Source organism: Coenobita brevimanus, chromosome 25 (assembly GCF_032717465.1).
Source record: "Coenobita brevimanus isolate Jiangsu-jjx chromosome 25, ASM3271746v2, whole genome shotgun sequence".
Lineage (NCBI taxonomy): Eukaryota > Metazoa > Arthropoda > Malacostraca > Decapoda > Coenobitidae > Coenobita > Coenobita brevimanus.
In genome coordinates, this window is record NC_136978.1 from 13,606,553 (window position 1) to 13,628,866 (window position 22,314).

At 40.6% G+C, this 22,314-nt stretch overlaps 1 protein-coding gene and 1 non-coding gene across 2 annotated transcripts in view; both read right to left on the minus strand.

Annotated features, from left to right (window-relative positions):
• LOC145393722 (uncharacterized) overlaps positions 1-22,314 on the minus strand; it is an 848,279-nt gene that overhangs the window by 453,603 nt on the left and 372,362 nt on the right. Inside the window, exons 43-44 of the mRNA XM_080267765.1 lie at positions 11,353-11,409; positions 10,646-10,745 (exon numbers count right to left, since the gene is read on the minus strand). Of these exons, the coding sequence (XP_080123891.1) occupies positions 10,646-10,745; positions 11,353-11,409 (157 nt within the window). The remainder of the gene's footprint in view (positions 1-10,645; positions 10,746-11,352; positions 11,410-22,314) is intronic.
• LOC145393948 (5S ribosomal RNA) lies at positions 834-952 on the minus strand. Its single transcript, XR_013896298.1, has one exon. It is a non-coding gene; the product is annotated as a 5S ribosomal RNA (ribosomal RNA).

The window sequence follows — 22,314 nt, forward strand, 5'->3', positions numbered from 1 at the left end:
AGGAATTGGAAAATGTGAGTACGTTTAAGTACTTGGGTAGTGTGATGAGTAAGGATGGAGGTTTGGAGGGTGAAGTGCTTGAAAGGGTACAGCAGGGAAGAAAGGTTGCTGGTTCTTTGAAAGCAGTGATAAGAAACAGGGAAGTGAGCATGGAAGTGAAAAAGTTACTACATGACAGTATTGTGATACCAACTCTAACGTACGGAAGTGAAGCTTGGGCGTTGTTGGAAGGACATAGGTCAAGAGTGAGAGCAGTGGAAATGAGTTATTTAAGAGGCGCTTGTGGAGTCACATGGAGAGACAGGCTGACGAATGAGGATATAAAGAAGCGTTGTGGTGTGGATGTGGATGTGATAGGAAGCATTATGAGGAACACACTGAGGTGGTTTGGCCATGTGGAGAGGATGGAGGGTGAAAGACTGACGAAGAGAGTGTATGTGAGTGAGGTGGAGGGGGAAAGAGGGAGGGGGAGGCCGAGGATGAGATGGAGGGATGGGGTGGAGAGGTATATGAGAGAGGGGGGTGTGAGTTGGGAGCAGGGCAGTGAAATGGCGGGGGACAGGGCGACTTGGAGGCGATTTGTTTGTGGCCACCCCAAACGGGATTGAGGCGTCTGGCAATAGATACACAGATAGATATTTAATAACATAGTGCCCCACGAATCCTCGCCGCCTCCCGAGTACCATTCCTCCCAGTTCACCTCTTTACAGTTAAAGTCCAACCATCCATTGCCTGACGCCATGTATCACAAACGGGGTGGTCAAGGGCTTGGAGTTAATTGTTTTACAGGGAGGGGCACTAATCCTCCACTAACCCCACTTGACACGTAGGGATGCCAACAGCATCTGGTGTTCCCAGGCGGTCACCCATCCAAATACTAACCAGACCCAACGTTGCTTAACTTCGCTGATCATACGGGAAGCGGTGTACTCAACGTGGCATGGCCGTTACCCACCAAAATTATATTATTGCTTTTCTCAATCATTTTTTGCAAATAGCTAGCCATATCTGACAACATCTCATGGTATTCGTCATCCTTCTATGCTCTCGTCTTTGGGGGAACATACACTACCGCCATATCTCTCTTAACATTTTCTCCAGTTTCTAATTTCATATATACAGTATCACTTCAGCCCTGCCTTCTCCCATTTCCACAGTATCTACATTTATGTTGTTCTTCACTGCTATCATCACTCCTCCTGCCTTTTTTTCTTTTCTGTCTTTTCTCCAGTTTGTATTTACCATCTCCCAAATGAACATCAATATCTTCTCTTAATTTGGTCTCTACAAAGCACATGACATCAGGTTCATGTTCTCTCAAGAAATCGTTAATTTCGATCCTTGTCGATATGAAACCATCAACATTAGTACTGTATATATCACCTTCAAATTATTTTTGACGTTTTTAATACCCTCTTCTCTCCTACTCTCTGTCCGTACCACTTCCTCAACTTCTTTCACAACCATCCCCCTTAGTTTCCTTCACTTCTATTTCCTTAAATACCATTTCCTTACTTTCATATCCAATACTCTCCGAAAAAAAGTATTACATTCTTCCTCTGTCCTCTTATCATTTTTTTCCTTTACTTCTTCCTTTAATGATTTTAAAACTTCTCTTTCTTCTTCATTCAGATCTTTTCTTATTATAATATTTTCCATCCCCGCCTCTTTATTTAATTTCCAGGTCACTTCAAGTATCTCATTTATTACACTTTCTGATGTAAACTTGACTCTAATTGGTCTTGTTTCCCCTTTCTTATAAGGCCCTATCCTCCTTACTTCCTCAATTTCTTTTACCCACTTGTCTCCTTCGGGATCAATCCTGCCTAATATTCCTCTCACCAGGTTCGTGTCTCTCTCGAGTCTTACGAACCTAACCTTTTCTTCCTCTTCCCTGTTTCCAAATACTACCACACATCTGTTCCTTTCTACAGTTTCTCTCACTATTTTCTCTTTTTTCTTCAGTATTTTCACTACATTTTCTTCCATTTTTTTCTTGTTCATTTCCCTTTCTTCCTGGATGATCTCTCTTAAGCTGACCACTTCTTTCTGTTCTTCTTCTACGTGTGCCCACTTTGCCTTCTGCTCTTCTAATACATTACTCACCTTCTCCGTTTTATTAGTATTCTCTTCTAGTTTCCTCCTTAATTCACCATTTTCCCGCTTCAAATTTCTAATCTCTTCATTCGCTGTTTCATTGGATTGGATCAGACTCTGTATGGTAGTTTCCGTATTTTCAGACACATCCTTTATCACTAGATTCTCTACTTTCTTTTCAAGTTCACTAATCCTCATAATTAATGTTTTAACCAGGTCCATGACATTGGTATTTGTATCAAATCCTTGAAATTTGAGTCCCTCATTGTTTACATTTTCGGCCATGTTTGATGTTGGTTAAATACCAAAACAGCTGTTACCGAAAAAAAACTACAAACATTCATGTATAGTCTAGCCAATAAATCTTTACATTTTTGGTAGTCTATTAACTTTCATTATTTTAAATTTAAAACAAGACCTTAGGAGACAGGACAGACAAAATTCCTGAAACTACTTAAGGTTAGCAGCGATGGCTGGGATGTCTGCTCTCTTCGGCTGTTTGTGTGTGTGTGTGTGTGTGTGTGTGTGTGTGTGTGTGTCTGTGGCATATTTTCTTCTCTCCTTTCGATACATTTGCCTAAAACACATGCGATGCACACAATAGATTTCTCCACGAACATTCGCTGCACGACATACGTATGTGTATGTGGCTGTGGCATATTTCTTGTCTCTGACACTTGCGTTATGTTTTAGCTAAGTCAGTCAATGCATGAAATATTTCTCTGTGAACACTCGCTGCACTATTTTATATGTATATTTCACACTAAACCATACGCAATATAAAACACTATCACATGATTCCATCCCAACCTCATCTATTATTCCTGACTCTGTGGCGTACGTGACCGCCTGTTTCCTTAGTGACTGTTGCATATCTCTATGGTGTGCATAATGCCTGCTATGGTAGGTCAGTTATTTCACCAATCCAGGTATCGCTCACCTACGCTATGCACCTAAAAGAACAAACGCAGCATGTTTGACGTATATTTCACACAATTCCATACGCATTTTCACTATCAGAATCACAATAATTCCATCCCTAAACACCTCTAATTCTCCCTTCCCAACTATAAAAACTGTACGTGATGCCTGCCCCATTCCACACTATGGTTTATGGCGTCCATAATGCTAACTAGTTACATAATTTCACCAAGCCAGCCACAATATCTTTCACACAAAATACACTTTAGGCATTGGCTTCATTATATACGTATTTGTAATCACGCCATAGGGCCTTGGGGGGGGCCAGAGGCGAAACCCTGCAACAGTGAACATGCATATCACCTCTAAGCCTAACAATTGCTAACGAACACAATTCCTTTTCGTGACATATATCTATGTTCCATCGACAATATCACATACAAATATGCTCACAAATATTGGATTATCACACTGAGTCCATAGAGGCTTCGGCTCGGGCAGGGGGGGGAGAATTAGTAGGAGTTTAAAGGGACAGTACACGCGACGCAACCTCAATGCCTGGCTGCCTGGAAGAGACTGAGGTTTATCGCTACATGTTGGGCCCCGTGAGGCAGCTCAATGTTACCAATGCCTTACCATGGGAAAGCGCTGCACTCTCTACGAAGCGTCAAAATTTGATGCAAATCGGCCAGAAACTTAATTTTTGGCGAATTTTTTTGTGCTTAGAAACGCGATTCGAGTGACTGAACATCTTTAGAACAATCCACATGAAACGCGAATTGCGTGAGTGACCCTGAGAGGGTTAAGTGTGTGTGGCAATTGGAGTGAGATAACTTTGACACCAGTAGTTGCAAAAGTCTTTTCCAAAATCTTGTTGAACAGAATAGAGCCAGGAATTAATAAAATTTTAAGAGAAGAATAAGCAGGATTTAGAATGGGTCGAGATTGTAATGATCAGATTTTTATTGTAAGACATCTAATGCAACAAGCCAGTGAGATGCAAATGCCACTTAGTATGTGTTTCGTGGAGTGTTTCATGTGGAGCTATGATGAAAATTATAAGATTCTATGGTATACCACAAAAGTTTGTAAATATTATTAGAAGCCTGCATGAAGGTACTTTTTGTAAGGTTATGATGGGTGGTTCCTTGAGTGATCCATTTGAAGTTAGGTCAGGAGTGATTCAAGGAGGAGTTCTTTTGCCATTGCTATTTGTTTTGGTTATGGATTATGTTATGAAAAAGGTTGTAAGGAGAACTGGTGCAGGAATTAACTGGAAAGAAAATAAGAATCTTATGGATTTGGACTATGCTGATGATATTGTACTGATCTGCAGAAGTATTTACGAGATGCAGAGGGTGCTTGATTGTCTGGTGGAGGAAGGGGAAAAAGGAAGATTGGTAATAAATAGTGGAAAGACTGAAATTATTAATATGAACGTGGAGTACCAAATGGATTGTGTAATTGGGAATAATGTGGTGAAGAATGTAGAAAATTTTAAATATCTGGGGACGATTGTATCATCTAATGGATCATTAAACAATGAAACTGAGGAGAGGATTAGATGGCTTGGCGAGCTGTTGGAATGCTGAAATCTGTTTGGAATAATAATATGCTTTCAGAACATACTAAAGTAAAAATTTACAAGTCCATGGTTAGACCGATTCTAATTTATGGGCATGAGTCATAGTACAGTACAATTGCAACAGATCAGAAAGTATTAGGATTTGAGAATAAAATACTGAGAAGGATTCTCGGGGTAAAGTGGCAAGACAGAGTTACAAATGAAAGAGTAAGGGATACTATGAGAGTGGAACCAGTTGATGAATATGTGAGACTGTCTCGTTGGAAGTGGTTGGGGCACATATTTAGAAAAGAAGGCAGTTTAATACAGGACGTGCCAGAGTGGCCTGCTAGAGGAAGAAGAGGTAGAGGTAGGCCGAGGGAAACCTGGCTGAGGACAATGAAAAGAGACGCAGGAGAGGAGTGCTAGTGGGACCTGAAGGAGATGGCAAGAGACAAATATTGGTGGAGAGAGTTCATTGAGGCCCTATGCATCCCATGGGGTGCCACAGGAAATGACTGATGTTTTCATGTAGCTAAGGCTCATGCTGGAGCAATTATCGGTAGGTGAGTAGATGCATCCCTTTCTATCACAAATGCAGTTTGGATGTGTATGCTCTTTAAACTGAAATTCATCTCAATGCTATTATACATCTGCACATCAACATCATAAATCATACACACAGTTACAGTTCCATGGCATGCCTAGAGGGTGCCCTTATAGCTGTCCTGGCAGGGTGCCCAATAGCCACTCCCCCAACAACTGGCTACACTTAGTGGGCTATGGGTCCCAGTCCCAATGCCTGGACTTAGGACTGTGTGCATGGGCGGGGTCTGTGGTCTGTCTCCCCTTTTATTTACCAGACTCATGACAAAAAGAGAAGAGATAGCAATGAAAGCAAGCATGTGAAAATCAAATCACCAAAGGGGGTTCAGAGTGACAACACAGAATGTGGGTAGTCTGAAGGGTAAAGACTGGATAGTAGCAGATGCTGCCTGGGTGGTGGGAGGATGTCTGTTACCTACAGGAAGTCAGGTTCAAGGGAGGGTCAACTAGAATGACTGCTGGGAGGAACTGTATGTATAAGCTATTTTGGCAGGGAAAGGCAGATGGATATGGTGATGTGAGTGTGATGGTTGAGGAAAAATAAGTGAAATGTGTTATGAATGTAAAGAGAGTGAATGATTATAGAAGTGAAAATATTTTTTGGTAAACTTCTGATTTCAGCAAAATCAGTGTATGTTTCACAGGTTGACTTGGATGATGTAAAAAAACGATCAATTCTGAGATGACTTGATATGTTCGGTTGGTGGTCTGGGGGATGATGATGACTGTAGTTTTGGTCAGGGATTTAGCTGGTCATGTGGGTGAAGCAGCTCAAGAATATGAAGGGGTACATGGATGATGCATACATGTTATAAGGAATGTAGAATGGGAAAGGATACTCAAATTTGGGTAGGCAATGAACATGATTATGCACAACAAGCACTTTAGGAAAAGAGAGAGTAGGATGATTACACATGAATCTGGCAGTAACAGTAGCCAGATTGACTATTTTCTGGTCAGAAGGGCTGATAGGAGGCTAGTCAACCATATTAAAATTATAGGATGCCAAGAGTGTGCGCAGCAACACATCATTCATTCATTCATTGCCAGACGCCATGTATCCCAAACGGGGTGGCCAAGGGCTTAGAGTTAATTGTTTTACAGGGAGGGGCACTAATCCTCCACCAACCCCACTTGACACGTAGGGATGCCAACAGCATCTGATGTTCCCCGGCGGTCACCCATCCAAGTACTAACCAGACCCAACGTTGCACAAATTACCTATATGTGACATGGTGTTTAACCCCTAAAAGACGGTCAACGTTCCAGAACATCCATCATGGAAAAGGCGGTCGACGTTCCAGAATGCATTCCTATTCCTCTGGCCTATTTTATGCCAGGAGTGTATGCAGAATGTGTTAGGAGTGTGATGCTGTATGGTAGTGAGACCTGAGCAGTAAAGGAAGAGGATATTCGCAGGCTCAAACGTACGGAAATGACAATGATTAGGTGGATGTGCAGTGCATCCCTGCATGCAAGGCCTGGAGGGGGCTGGGTTTACAATGGAAGAGTTAAGAGGTAGGATGGGACTGGAGTGCATTGGTGTTGTGATGAAGAGAGGTAGACTGAGATGGTTTGGGCATGTGGAGAGGATGGGGGATGAGAATTGGGTGCAGAAGGTGAGAAGTGTTAATATTGGGGGTGGGGTTGCGAAGGGTAGACCAAGAAAGACGTGGAACGAAGTCATTAATGTGTGACCTCAGGGTTAAGGGATTGAACAGGGAGGCTGCCACAGATTGTGCAGCATGGACAGCCGCCATTAGGTGACCAAGGCAGACGCATGCAAGCATGTTGGAGCCTTCAAAATCAAAAACGTAAATGAAATGAGTGTGGTGTTGGTCTCTGTATCAACTGCTTCTCTATGTACCACACACTGTAACATGTAAGTGTGAAAAGTTGTGGTAAGATGAACAGCTGTACATAATATTTACATACATAAAATTATAACTGTTGAGACGTAAGAAAATTTTTACATATATACAGTGTGTAGTGTTCAAAGTGCACCTTGAAGACACAGAACAGTGTACATAATGTAAAAATAATATATCTTAGTCTGCCATTACAAATAAAGGCAAAAAACAAGTCTCTCTGCCTGCCTGCTCTCAGTCACATGCAACTGAGAGTGACCTTAATGTGCCACCACTCCTCTCACCCACCTCCACCCAGTCTGCATGCAATATGAAGTGAATAACATCAAATTCCTTGTATTTTCAGCTATTCTGATCCATTTAATCATGTTTTGCCTGATTTCATAACACTTTATTTTTCTGAAATAACCCGCCCCACACGGATGCATAATTGGAAAGTAGCCTGCCGTTTAAAGGTTAAGGATCGGGTGGTGAAGAAGAGGACCTATACACCCAAGGGGAAAATACAGAAGTTGAAAAACTAAGCAGCAATGGATGCCTCTATAGCGAGACAAGTAGAATGGTGGTTGAACAGGGAGCTGTTGACAGTGCAAAGCTCTCAAGAGCAAAATCATGAGAGATGCTGCTTTAGATAGTGGATGGACAAGGGGTCCTCCAAGATATAAGGTAACATGGTGGTGGGATAAGGGTGTAGAAGCCACAGTTAAACAGAAAAGAAGACTTTTCTGGGAACTAAAAAGGGGTGGTAATGAAGATGACTACTTGGCTGCAAGTGTAAAGCTAGAAAGGAGCTATACAGGGAAAAATCTGAGTCTCAGACTTATACTGGATAAACTAAATAGTGATGAAAGAAAGAATATGATTTTTAAGGTGGTAAATCAGATGAAGTGGGAAAACAGATATCACAGGTGAGCAATGTGTGAAGAATGATGAAAGAAATGTCGTGGTGGACAGTGAGGATATTAAAAATACCTAGGGAAAGCATTATAACCAGTTGCTAAATGAGAAATCAAATTGGAACAGGGAAGACTTGGAGTCGATGGATCCAGTGTCTGACCCTTGGTCTTTCATTGATGCTGCTACTTGGATCAGGGCAACAGGCAGGATGCAGTTGGGGAAAGTGGTGTGAGTGATTGGGTTGACTGCTGAAATGATGAAGCCTTTGGATACAAGAGTGGGTTTAGGGACTGATTTGATAAATTTGATTTATTTACATTGTCCCAGATGACTGGTTGAGGGAGTGTGCTTGTAAACATATATATGGGGAAGGGTGATGCCCTGGAAAGAGCAAATTATAGAGGTATAAAACTTTTGGACCCGATAATGAAGGTAACAGAGTCCTAGAAGGTATGATAAGGCAAACAGTGAATATTGATGAGATGCAGATTGGGTTTATGCCATGCAAAGTGACCTATGATGCCATATTTATTGCACAAATGCTTCAGGAAATATATATATGAAAGAAAGGGGAGCTGTGCTATGTTTTTATTGATTTGGCGAAGGCCTTTGACCAAGTTCCTAGGGAGGTGGAAAAGTGGGCAGTGAGAAAGCTTGGGACTGAGGAGTGGCTGTAACCATTAGAGTGGTTATGGCTATGTATGTGGGTGCTCACACCCAGGTGGGAGTGAATGGAGATATGAGTGGTGAGTTTTCTGTGAATGTCAGCACACATCAGGAGTCAGTCTTTAGCCCCTTGTTGTTTAATGTGGTGCTTGAAGTTCTCTTGTGTGACTTCAGAAATGGACTCCCATGGGAGATGTTATATGCTGATGACATGGTGATGACTGCAGAGAATGATATAGTGACAGAGGAAAAATTTAGGAAATAGACAGAAAGAATGGGGGACAATGGTTTGAGAGTAAATGTGGACTTAAAAAAATAAGAAGTTATGATAGCCAGACTGGTGGCAGTACCAACAAAGCAAAGGGAGTGAGGCCATGTGCAGTTTGCCACAAGCGTGTGGGAAGTAACTCCATCTTGTGCAGTGTTTGTGAGAAGTGGGTGAATATGAGATGAGTTGTATTTTAAGAGTACAGTACTGCGAAATAATGCTGATTTCCGTGTTGGGGAGGGCATTTGCAGACTGTCAGGTGTGAAAGAATTGATCTTGCTGGAGAGTCTCGAGTGTGTGGAGCGGTTTTGTTATTTGGGGGACATATTATGAGCTGGTGGTGGGGCTGGAGCTAGCTCTGTGGCTATGGTAAGAAGCTGCTGGAGGAAGTTCAGGGAACTGTTGTCTCTCCTAACACTGAGAGGGTTCCCCCTCCGTACTAAGGGATCTTTGTACGTGGCATGTGTTAGGGGTGATGATGTGTGGTAGCAAGACCTGGGCAGTAGAGGAAGAAGATAATCACAGGCTCAAACATACCAAAATTACAATGATTAGATGGATGTATACAACAGAGCATACTTGAACTTGAGGTCTGAGGGGGGTAGGATTGCGACTGAAGAGTTGAAAGGAAGAATGGGACCAGAATGTACTGGTATTGTGATGAAAAGAAGTAGACCAAGAAGGACTGGGCATGTTGAGAGAATGCGGGATGACAACTGGGTGTGGAAGACGAATGCATGAATGTTGGGGGTTGGGTTGTGAGAGGCAGAGTGAAAAAGACCTGGAACGAGGTCACGGAGTGTGACCTCAGGAATATGGGACTGAACAGGGATGTTGCCAGAAATCAAGAAGTGTGGTAAGCCACCATTAGGTGACCAAAGCTGAAGCATGCACGCATGTTGTAGCCTTTATAAATAAGGGGCTGTCCCTGACCTACGTTGTGGTTATATTCCGATACACCCAAGGTATGTGGATTATAAGTCGAAAATGCATTTAATACAGTACACCAAACCGACAGAACATCAAAGCCTAGCCAAGCCTACCTTAAATGTGCTTAGAACACTTACATTAGCCTACAGTTGAGCAAAATCATTAACACAAATCCTATTTAATAATACAGTGTTGAATCTCACGATATTTATTGAATACTGTACTAAGATTGTCGACTGAGAGTTCAAATTCATGTGTGATGGCCATTACGGGCTTTCCGCCTTCATGCTAGGCAATTATCTTGAGTTTCATCTCAAGAGTAATTGCCTTCCACTTCCTCTTCTCACCAGTAGCAGGACAGACATACGGGCATTTTACAGACATGATGGATGCACAGAACACAATGTGGATACTGGGGGATATCCTCAACAAATGCTGGCAACACAGAACACAGTAGAGTATCAGTTGTATACACTACTAAGTGCATGGCAGACTAGAAGATGCGGCTTGCTGCTGCTGCTCAGCATCACGAGAGAGTAACGTACCACATATCACTAGCCTGGGAAAAGATCAAAATTCAAAATTCAAAGTAGGGTTTCTATTGAATGTGTATTACCATCACACCATCGTAAGTTGAAAAACTGTAAGTCGGACCATCATAACTCAGGGACCACTCACATACGAATGATACAATACGATACGTGCTTCACCCTTCCTCGTGTTATCTACAACCTAGTCCATTCATGGCAAAAAAAATACCACCAAAATTCTCCAAACACATCAAATCATTCTGAAAGGAATAATGGCCTATGAACCATTAAAACTTACATTGTGTGTCTTCCTAGCAGGTGACAGGAAGTAGAAACCAGAAAGCAGAGCTAATTCACTCTCCCTGACAGTAATATCCAGCTGTGATCCCACCTCAAGTCTGCCAAGAAAATATATAGCTATATACAATATTACACATTCATGAGATGGTATAACAATATATCTATGACCATATGTACAGTTACCTCCACTTCTAACGAGTACAGTGGGTGGTGTGTGTGGTGAAATGTGGCACCACTGCGTTTGTTTACATCACTGTAATAGTATGTGAATGGGCAGACCCGGCAGAGCTTCCCCTCCACTACAGTATCTAGTACCCACAGAAACAATGTTCTGTCAAGTCATACTCTGTCTACAAATACAAGTGTTTGCCACGTATGTATAGTGGAAGGCAGAGAGAAAAACAAATAGTTATGGCATTGGCTTCCATTGTTTCTCTGACAGGAGATGAATGTGAGGCAAGGTGGAACAGAGGGGAGGTGGGACAGGTGGTGGGGGCGCATGTATCGAAACTTCGCTGTGTTTCATTTAGAAACGTGAAGGGTGTGATTATACAGATATTCTGAGGTGATCTGTAACTCCATGTGCAATAACATGTATTGAATAAATGTTGGAGTCTTAATGTTTGTCATACAATGTGGTGAACAACTGTAGTTGAGCATAAATGTTAGAAGGTGTGATGTCAGGTGTCTCGAAACGAGGTTCACCTGAGTCTAGTGAGTGTGCGACTCAGCTGCTGTAGTATATTTGTGGCTGAACTAGGGCTGCCACAAATTATTCATGATTATGCATGTGACACAATGGTCATGCCATGTTGTGCATCATCCAGTCTGTTTTATTGTAAGGAGAAACAATAATTATATTCGCAAACCATGGTATGAGTAGATATCCTGTTGCATAGGATTATAGCTACACTGAGTGTTGGACAGCTATTGGCTTGTTGTGCGAAAATGTTGTGCAGTCATCATACTGATGGATCAGGCAGAGGTAATGAGATACTGTATTTGCATAATGAATGGATATTTTGTTTTATAATATATAATTGAAATAACTGTGTTACGGGTGTCCAGTTCACAAATGATGTCGCTTTCTTCAAGGTGCTATTTCATTAGTCTGGATAGTTGTAACACAACATCCACAAACACTGATCATAGTTTATTTTATTCTCTTTAAAACATTCATACAATAGTTTTCATAAAAGTATGACACATTCAGGCCTTCCTTATCTACAGATGAATTATACTATGTAATCGCGTGTCTACACTCACACACTGTTCATCCAGAGGGAGCAATATTTCCTTTACCATGCATGTCTGTCCATTGTCTGCCATTATAACACAAGGTTTTAGTATGTGGCCACAACTACACAAAATATGTCAGTGGAGTGGTGCTGCTGGGAGAGTGTAAAATTGCCTATAGTCTACGTGTGTTTGTGCAGGGAGTCTGGTAAAACACTTCACCGACTTATTCACACTTCTGCCAAGATGGCAGCCAAAGTCGCGGTTTTGGTGACTATACTAACTGACCACTGAACACACTTTCACCTCCCAGCAGTCTGAATGAGGTCCTGTTTTCAACCAACAGAAACAGTAATACTGTACAGTGAACAATACAATTTTATATGTAAAGTAAGGAGTGTTTTATGCACCATGGCATCATACAGGCTTAAACAGTATAACACAGCCAAGGATAAGCTGGACCAACGGTTGGATAAAGGTTGAGTGCTGCTGGAGCTTCCAAGTAAACATAAGCAACACTGGTGCACCAACACTTGGATGGTAAAACCAAACCACCACTCTTTAGGCAAATTACCCCCCGGTTCTGGAGCTACCCCACGTCATCCAGTAGATTTAAACAAGGTCACTGACAAGGCTGCAATCTTGTTGTAGTGATGCGATATGACAGAGAAATTAATACAGTCACTACTCGTTTTACGATGGGGTTACGTCAGGTCATACCTTATCGTATGCCGATTTTATCGTAAATCGGGAGATTGAAACACATTATGAAAGGGGGGTTACGTCAACTCAACTTCCCAAAATCACCTAACCAAGACTGAACCATAAATGACAACCAACCTTCATTCTTTCCTGTGTTGTTTCAAGTCGTCTCCAAGTCATCCCCCCTGAGGCTGGGGGACAGCCTGTGCTTACAGGCACTAGTGGTTAGCCTCTGAGTCAGACAGGAACAGGTTAGGGGAAGGGGAATCCGGCCCATACCTGCACCAACCTTAGCACTGGGGGCCATACCTGCACCACCCATAGCACTAGGGCCTACACTGGCACTGACCTTACCACTGGGCACACAAATCCACAGTACTGTAGTACAATGTTTGCCTGAGAGGTGACGATAACAGGGGGGCACACATGAACAAGCTGAAAAGACAGGGCTTTGAAGGGGTGGTGGGACCAGAACCATAACAATGTGCTGCACGCCGGGGCCGACATCTTGCCTGAGACAAGCGATGGTCACCTTGCGTGTGCCTGGCGCTTTCCGATGGCAAAATCGTTATGGTGGGAAATTTATTGTAAATCAAATTTTGGGGTGAAATTTTTCTATTATCGTTGTGGCGAATTATTGTGAACCGAATCAACATAAAACAAGTAATGACTGTATCAGGTCTCGTTATCCATTATACAAGGAAGGGCCAGAATTTTGAGAGAGAGAGAGAGAGAGAGAGTCTCTATCTATACTTATATATATATACACTCAAACCTCGATTTAAGGGACCTCCATTTAAGGGATTTTGGATTTAAGGGACTCCAAATTCTACCTGACAAACGAAAAAGACCATTCCAAAATGATACATAAAGTCTAGGTTATACACATTAATATGTTTCTTTATACAGTGTCCATAAAATAATATTCATAATCATACAAATAAGTAAGATAAGTGAAACAATCATTGCAGTTCATAATACAATTGTCAATCATTGCAGTTCATAATACAATTGTCTTTATTTGTGGTAAAACAATGAACATTTTCAAGAAAGGGAAATTTTCAAGTAAGGGACAAGTTGATTCCCCATTTAGTCCCTTAAATCGAGGTTTGAGTATATATATATATATATATATATATATACAGTATTGTATATCTATCTATCTATCTACATATATATATATATATATAAAACAAGAGAGAGAGACACCTGCGCACTCTCTCTCTCCAGACACATTATATTTGTTAATTGTGTGTCTACGCTCACACACTGTTCATCCAAAGGGAGGGATATTTTCCTTACCAACACCAAATATCACATATGTTGGTGATAACCCTACTCCCATCTGCCCACCTCCTTACTCGTTCCTACTCCACAACAGTCCACTTCCACACACACCTTGCAACCATGCAGGGTCGTCAAGCCCTCCCACCCTTTCTATTCCTGCAGCATTTCTTTGCTCTCCTAATACTCCTGGCATCCCACTGACCAACTTCTCCTCAAGTCCCCCCTTACCTACCAATTACTGTATTCTAACTACCTCGGGAATATCGTTTTCAATTTTCAGCATCATGGGACACAGCATCACAGATATTTGTAATACCAAAATCTATTGTCGAACTTCAGGTTATTATGAATCTCGTATGATGACTCTAAACAACTATACCATAACGACATTTCACTTCCTATCTACAGTCACCACCACAACAGTGCCCGATACACATTACATGTCATGATATTTTAGGTCCTGCTTGCCTTTGTCCTACGACTGATTTACTATGTGTGTCCATTGTCTGTCGTTGAAATTGCAAGGATAATATCGGGCCAGTATTCACTGTTACAGAGGCATTACGGTGGCGTGGTGTTGCTAGGAAAATTGTGTAATCTAGCCTTGTTTGTGCAGGGGTCAAGTAATGCAACTGGCCAGTCCAGATCCATTTTAACTCAGTAGCTGATGTCTGCAACGTGTGTGTGCGATAAACGGACATATAATGAATTGTAACACTGGCAACATTATGGATGTCTGTCTGTCGTCTGCCACTATAACAAGGTTTTAGTATGTGGCCACAGCTACACAAAATATGTCGGTGGAGTGGTGCCGCTGGAAGAGTGTAAAATTGCCTATAGTCTATGTGTGTTTGTGCAGGGAGAATGGTAATACACTTCACTGACTTACTCATCCTCCTGCTAACATAGCAGCCAAAGTCGCAGTTTTGGTGACTAAACTGACTGATCATTGAACACACTTTCACCTCCCGGCAGTCTGAACAAGGTCCTGTTTTCAATCAATAGAAACGGTAATACAGTGAACAATGCAATTTTATATGTAAAGTAAGGAGTGTTTTATGCACCATGTCATCATACAGGCTTATACAGTATAACACATAGAGGATAAGCTGGAACTACGGTAGGATAAAGGTTAAGTGCTGCTGGAGCTTCCAAGTAAACATAAGCAACATTCCACCACGCTTTAGGCAAAATACCCCCGAGTTCGGGAGCTACCCAACCCATCATCCAGTAGATTTACACAGGGTCATTGATAAGGCTGCAATCTCATTGTAGTAATGCTATATGATAAGGAAGGCAGTATCAGGTCTCGTTAAACATTATACAAGGAAGGCCGGAATTGTTCTTACCTAATTGTTCTTACCTAATTGTATCTTTACAGGAATGAGTCAATCTCGTACTGTCCCGTGTCTTAAACCATATTTATCGTACATATCCTTAAATTTTTTAATTGTTTTGGCACACACTATTTCATTCGGTAGTGCATTCCATTGATCAATTGCTCTGTTTGGGAAACTGAATTTCCTTACGTCTTTATCACCTCCCTTCTTATGCAGTTTTTTGCAGTGTCCTCTTGCTGATGCTTCTCCATATGTTAAGTAATCATTTATGTCTATTTTCCCCTTCCCTGATATGCACTTATATAGCATTATCATGTCACCTCTTTTCCTTCTCTCCTGTAGTGTTGGTAGATTCAGTTTATTTAGTCTTTCTTCGTAGCTTAGGTCCCTTAAGCTTGGTATCCATCTTGTAGCGGCCCTTTGAACTTTTTCAATCTTGTCTATGTGCTTTTTGAGATGAGGACTCCTGACTACTGATGCATATTCCAGAGTTGGTCTAATGAATGATGTTATTATCCTTCTTAGCATGTCTTCATTTATGTATGTGAATGCTATTCTCATATTTGCAAGCAGTGTATACATGTTCCGTACCTTCTCGCTGATGTGGTCAGCCGGAGATAGTCTGTTATTGATAATCACACCTAGGTCTTTCTCTCTTTCTGATGTGTATAGGGTTTTATTTCCTAACTTATAATCCCAATCAGGTCTTTTTCCACTTTTACCAAACTTGATTACATGACACTTGTCCACATTGAATTCCATTTGCCATGTACTACTCCATTCATGAAGTTTATTTAATTCTTCTTGTAGCTCCCTACAAGAGTCTGTGTTAGTAATTCTCCTTTGTATTTTTGCATCATCTGCAAACATATTCAGATAGCTCTCATTTCCAGTGTTACTGTTTATATCATTTATATACACTAAAAACATGATTGGTGCCAGCACTGAACCCTGTGGTACTCCACTAGTCACTTCTTTCCATGATGAATAGTTTCCTCTTAGTACTGTTCTCATTTCTCTTTTTATGAGAAAGTCTTGCATCCAACAAAACAGTTTGCCTTGAATTCCTCCTTGATGGTACAGTTTCCATAAAAGTCTTTGGTGTGGTACTGTGTCAAAAGCTTTTTTGAAATCTAAATAGATACTGTCCACCCATCCTTCCCTTTCCTGTATTGTGTTTGTTACTCTGTCATAGTAGCTCAACAGATTAGTAACACATGATTTTCCTTTTCTGAAACCAAACTGTCTTTCTGTTATCATACTGTGTTCTTCTAGATGATTTACCCAAGCTTTTCTTATGAGCTTTTCTAATACCTTGCTTACAATACTGGTCAGTGATACTGGTCGGTAGTTGAGTGGATTTTGTCTATTTTCTTTCTTGAATAAGGGGACAACATTTGCTTTTTTCCAAATATCAGGTAGTTTACCTTGACTCAAGGATTTCTTGAAAATTAAAAATAATGGTTTACTTAACTCCTTTGCACATTCTCGTAGTACCCAACATGAAATTTCATCAGGACCAATTGCTTTTCCTCTGTCTAATCTACTTAACTCCTCCTGTATTACTTTTTCTGCTATTTGTATATCTGGTAGTATGTGTGGACATGCATGTTCCACATAGTCCCTCTCAAAATTTTTTTCTTCTGTAAAAACTAATTGGAAATTCTTATTTAGTGCTTCACAAATATCTTTCTCTTGTGTATAAGTGATTCCCTCGTCCGTAATTGATTGTATTATTATTAATCTTTTACTTTGGTTTTGATTCTGATATAGCTGTACAACAGCTTTGGTTGATCACTACTTTTATTTATTATATCCTCCTCAAACTGTTTTTGGGCTTCTCTCCTTATTCTTGTATAATCGTTTCTTGCCTGTTTATAATTATTATACACCCTTTCACTATTATGTCTTCTGTATCTATTCCACAACAAATCTCTTCTTTCTTTTGATTTTTTACATTCTGTATTGAACCATTTCTGTATTTTCTTATCTGCTTCTTTGTGCTGTGAGATGTACTTCTGGACTCCTATTTCATAAAATTCACAGAATTTTTTTATATACAGCATTTAAATCTTGTCCTCTAAGCTCATTTTCCCAATCAACTTCTAAGAAATACTTCTTTATGTCTTGATAATTTCCCTTTTTATAGTTTAGGCTCTTTTTGTAACTGTCAATGCTGTTTACTATGTCATATGCTATCCTGAAGTTATAATTTAGTACTGCATGATCGCTTTTGCCGAGTGGGGGGTGATATATTAAACTGTCAATATCATTTTCTTGCCTAGTAAATATTAGATTTAGCACTGAAGGTACATCAAGTCCTCTTTTTCTGGTGGTTTCCCTCACATGTTGCGTTAGGAAGAACTCTTGTACGAGATCCAGGAGCTTTTGGTCCCAACAGCTTTCTTGGCTAATTATATCTAGTGTATTCCAATTTATATTTGTATTGAAATCTCCAGTTAGTATAATTCTTTCTGATTTCTCTTCCATTTTATAGAGTAATGATCTTAAACTCTGAATTGTACTCTCTGCCAGGTCCTCATATTCATCTCTTTCCCATGTGTTTGATCTGGGTGGCATGTACAAATTGGCTACAATTACTTTACCTTCAGATGTGTTGATCTCTACTGCAATCAGTTCTACTTGTGATGGTATATCTAGTTTTATTTCATTGACTTTTAGATTTTTCTTAGTTAATATTATAATTCCTCCTCCTTTTTTTAAATTTCTGTCTCTTCTCCATATATTGTATTCCTCTAAGTTTAGTATGTCATTGGATATCCTTGGTGTTAATTTTGTCTCAGTTAGGCATATTATTTGTGATTCATTTACTCTGACATAATCATTCATCTCTAGTAATTTAGATACCATTCCATCCATATCTGAGTACATCAACTTTATCATCTTGTTTATATACTTGTCATGACATGGTTCTACTACCTTCCTCCTTTTTATTCCATCCTGTTTGTGTACCACTTTTGTACCTGTAATCCTATTACTTTGTAAAAAAATTTCTTCTTCTCCTCTTCTGATCTTCCCTCATTTTTTGTTTTTGCTTCCTCCCTTTTCTCTTTCAGTAATTCCAGTTCCTCTTGTGTTAGGCATCTTTTTATCCATACATTTTTGAACTCCTCTTTTTCCATAAGATTCTTTGCATTTTTTAGTATCTCTTCCACAGTGTTTACACTTTGGAAAGTCACCTTTAGAGGTCTTGTCTTGCTTTTCTCATATTTCCCTAACCTTTTGTGTTCCTCTATGTCTTTACTACAGATTTCCTCTGATAATTCTTTCAGTAAGCTCATTACATTTGCCATCTCCTTTTTGTCTCTTGTGATCTTGTTTTTTACTTCTTCCTCTTCTATACCAGTGATTACTATAGATTTGTTTATATCTACTGAATCTCTGACTAACTTTGGATTGTTTTGGATTATTCTTTTCACTTCCTTTTTAATGCTTTTTTCCTCCATCCTTGTTTCTAAGTCTTTCTTTACTTTCACCATTTCAGCATACATGGTTTCCACATCATTTTTGTAGCTTTGCACAGCTTCATTCACCTGTGTTATCTTCTCCTCAATATCACTGCTCTGGTCAATAAGACTGCTTACTTGCCTAATTGTCTCTGTGTCATTTTTGAACTCTTCCATAACACTCTCGTGATTGACTACTGTACTTGCCATTTCACTCATTTTCTTCCTAAGTGTACTCAATTCCACTGTTAGTTCACTGATGGTTGTGTCTTTCTTATTGGCCTCCCTTCCTAGTTTTTCTATTTCTTCCTTTTGCAAGTACATCTGCTTCTTTATTTCATCAATTTCATTTTTGAAAGCCATTTCTAGTTTGTTTACACGTTCAACCAGTCTATTGTGAGTCTCCACTTCAACCAGTTCTTGATAGAAATCATCATTTACCTTTTTACCTTTATCCCTTTTCTTTTCCAAATTTGCTTTACTAAAGTATGTATCCATTTTGCAATACTAAAAGTGCAGAGCATGTACTTACAATCCCCGTGTTGTTGTAGTCTAAACAAACCTCAGATGACTCAGCGTATTCTTTGGTCTTGGTTCTTTTCCCTGTTTGAACAAGTCTTGTTTAAACTTATTATTTTTTTCCTTTTAATAATGAAAAATCATTTAGTCTAACCTGGTACAGAGCTTGACTCATACAAAGATACTAATTTAGGTAATGCCACTGGCCGTGTTGGTTCGGTACAGAGCGCCGATGTCGCACGTCCATCGGTTGAATCCGTGTGTGTGTGTGTGTGTGTGTGTGTGTGTGAGAGAGAGAGAGAGAGAGAGAGAGAGAGAGAGAGAGAGAGAGAGAGAGAGAGAGAGAGAGAGAGAGAGAGAGAGAGAGAGAGAGAGAGAGAGAGAGAGAGAGGAGAGCTTAAGAACCCAGGGGCATTTGCCTACAGCGCGGTGGTTGGGTGCTGGTGCACCAATGTTGCTTACATTTACTTCGATGCTCCAGCAGCACTCAACCTTTATCCAACCGTTGGTCCAGCTTATCCTTGGCTGTGTTATACTGTTTAAGCCTGTATGGAGACAGTGCATAGAACACTCCTTACCTTACACATAAAATTGCATTGTTCATTATATAACTTAATGTGTCTATGGGATGAAAACAAGACCTCATTCAGACTGCCGAGAGGTGAAAGTGTGTTCAAAGGTCAGTCAGTATAGTCACTAAAACCGCAACTTTGGCTGCCATCTTGGCAGAAGTGTGAATAAGTTGGTGAAGTGTCCTACCAGACTCCCTGCACAAACACACGTAGACTATACACAGTTTCACACTCTCTCAGCAGCACCACTCCACTGACATATTTTGTGTAGTCATGGTCACATACTAAAAACTTGTGTCATAATGGCAGACAACGGAAATATTACTCCCTCTGAATGAAGTGTATCCGTGTAGATGCAATTAAATAGTATAATGCGTCTGGAGCTATGGAAGGCCTGAATGAGTAATACTTGTATGAAAACTAATGTATGAATGCTTTAAAGAGAATAAACGATGATAATGTTTGTGGATGTTGTGTCACAACTATCCAGTCTAATGAAACAGCACCTCGAAGATAGCGACATCATTTGTGGACTGGACACCCGTAACACAGCTATTTCAATTATTTTAATACAAGGTATCTATTCATTAAGCAAATACAGTATCCCACTACCTCTGCATGATCCATCAGTATGATGACTGCACAACATTTTCGCACAACAAGCCAATAGCTGTCCAACACTCAACATAGCTATAATCCTATGCAAGAGGATATCTACTTATGCCATCGTTTGCGAATATAGTGACTGTTTTTCCTCGCAATAAAACAGACTGGATGATGCAAGACCGTTGTGTCACATGCATAATCATGAATAATTTGTGGCGACCCTGATTTAGCCACATATATATTACAGCAGCTAAGTCACACACTCCCTTGACTCAGGTGAACCACGTTTCGAGACACCGGACATCACACCTTCTAACATTTATGCTCAACTACAGTTGTTCACCACATTGTATGATGAACATTAAGACTCCAACATTCATCCAGTACATGTTATTGCATATGGAGTTACAGATCACCTCAGAACATCTGTATAATCACACCCTTCACATTTCTAAACAAAACACGACGAAGTTTCGATACATGCACCCCCACCACCTGTTCCCCCTCCCCTCTGTTCCACCTAACCACACAGTCATCTCCTGTCAAAGAAACACAGGGAACCAATGGCATTAGGCTACTATTTGTTTTTCTCTCTACCTTCCGCTACACATACATGGTAAACACTTGTATTCGCAGACAGAGTATGACTTGACAGAACATTGTTTCTGTGGGTACTAGATACTGTAACGGAGGGGAAGCTCTGCCGGGTCTGCCCATTCACGTACTATTACAACGATGTAAACAAACGCAGTGGTGCCACATTTCACCACACACACCACCCGCTGTACTCATTAGAAGTGGAGGTAACTGTACTTATGTGACCCATTGACAAGAATTAACAGTAACTCTGGATACCTTCATATAAAAAAAACATATTTACTGACTGGATCCCTCCGTCATTGGAGGTACAAAGGCTCACTCTATCATTTGAAATTATCATTTTTTTTTTTTTTTTTAACTCTTTCCTCTGCTCATTTTTGAAGATGTCTTTTAGAAGAGGTTTTAAGCCAGATATGACACCAATCAGGTATTTCAGGTGGTGATGGAAGGATTTATCCCAGACTCAAGATTGCTGATATATGGGGGCGATGTTTTTTGTCTCCCACTAAAATGCTGCATGGGCCATAGTTCAGATAACCTTTCCCTAAGGTCATAAATCTCTCATCTGCTCTTTAAAAATGAGCCTCAAAAGACACCATTCCTTTTCTCTAATTGTGGGGGACACCAGGCAGCATCACTATTACTGGTGGTTGCTTAGAGTTATCATCATCATCATCATCAGCTGGACCAACTTTCCCACCTTAGGGCAAGGTGAGGAGTTGCAATGTTCAGACAGCCCAAATTTGGCCAATCCAATGGGCCACGCTTCCATTCACTCATCATTCAAGCCCCCGGAATCCTGGCTCTATCTGACTGCTTCATATAAACATATCCAATTGGATCAATCCCAAGGCTGTCATCTTAAAAATAGGTGCCAAATCCATGACCATGCACTTCTCCTCACAATATTCATCGAGCCAGCTCGATCTCTTGTCAGTTCCCTAGCCTCACCGACTTCCAAACCTCTCTTCCTGAAACACTCATCCACCATATCCCTCCACCTTCTCCTTGGCGTACCTTGCCTCCTCCCTCCTTCAAATTCGCTCAGATATAATTTTTTCATCACTCTATTGTTATTCACTCTCTCCATATGACCATACCATCTCAGTACACTCTCTTTGATTCTGATGTCCACAGACTTCTGCACTCCACACCTTTCACAAATCACATTATTTCGTATCCTATCCACTCTCTGTATTCCACATACATTCCTCAGCAGTCCCATCTCCACTGCTCTCACTCTTGATCTTTTATTTTCAGGTCACACCATAGTCACATCCATACGTTAAAGTTGGAGCTAACACTCCTTCATATAAGCCTCGTGCAGCTGCAACATTC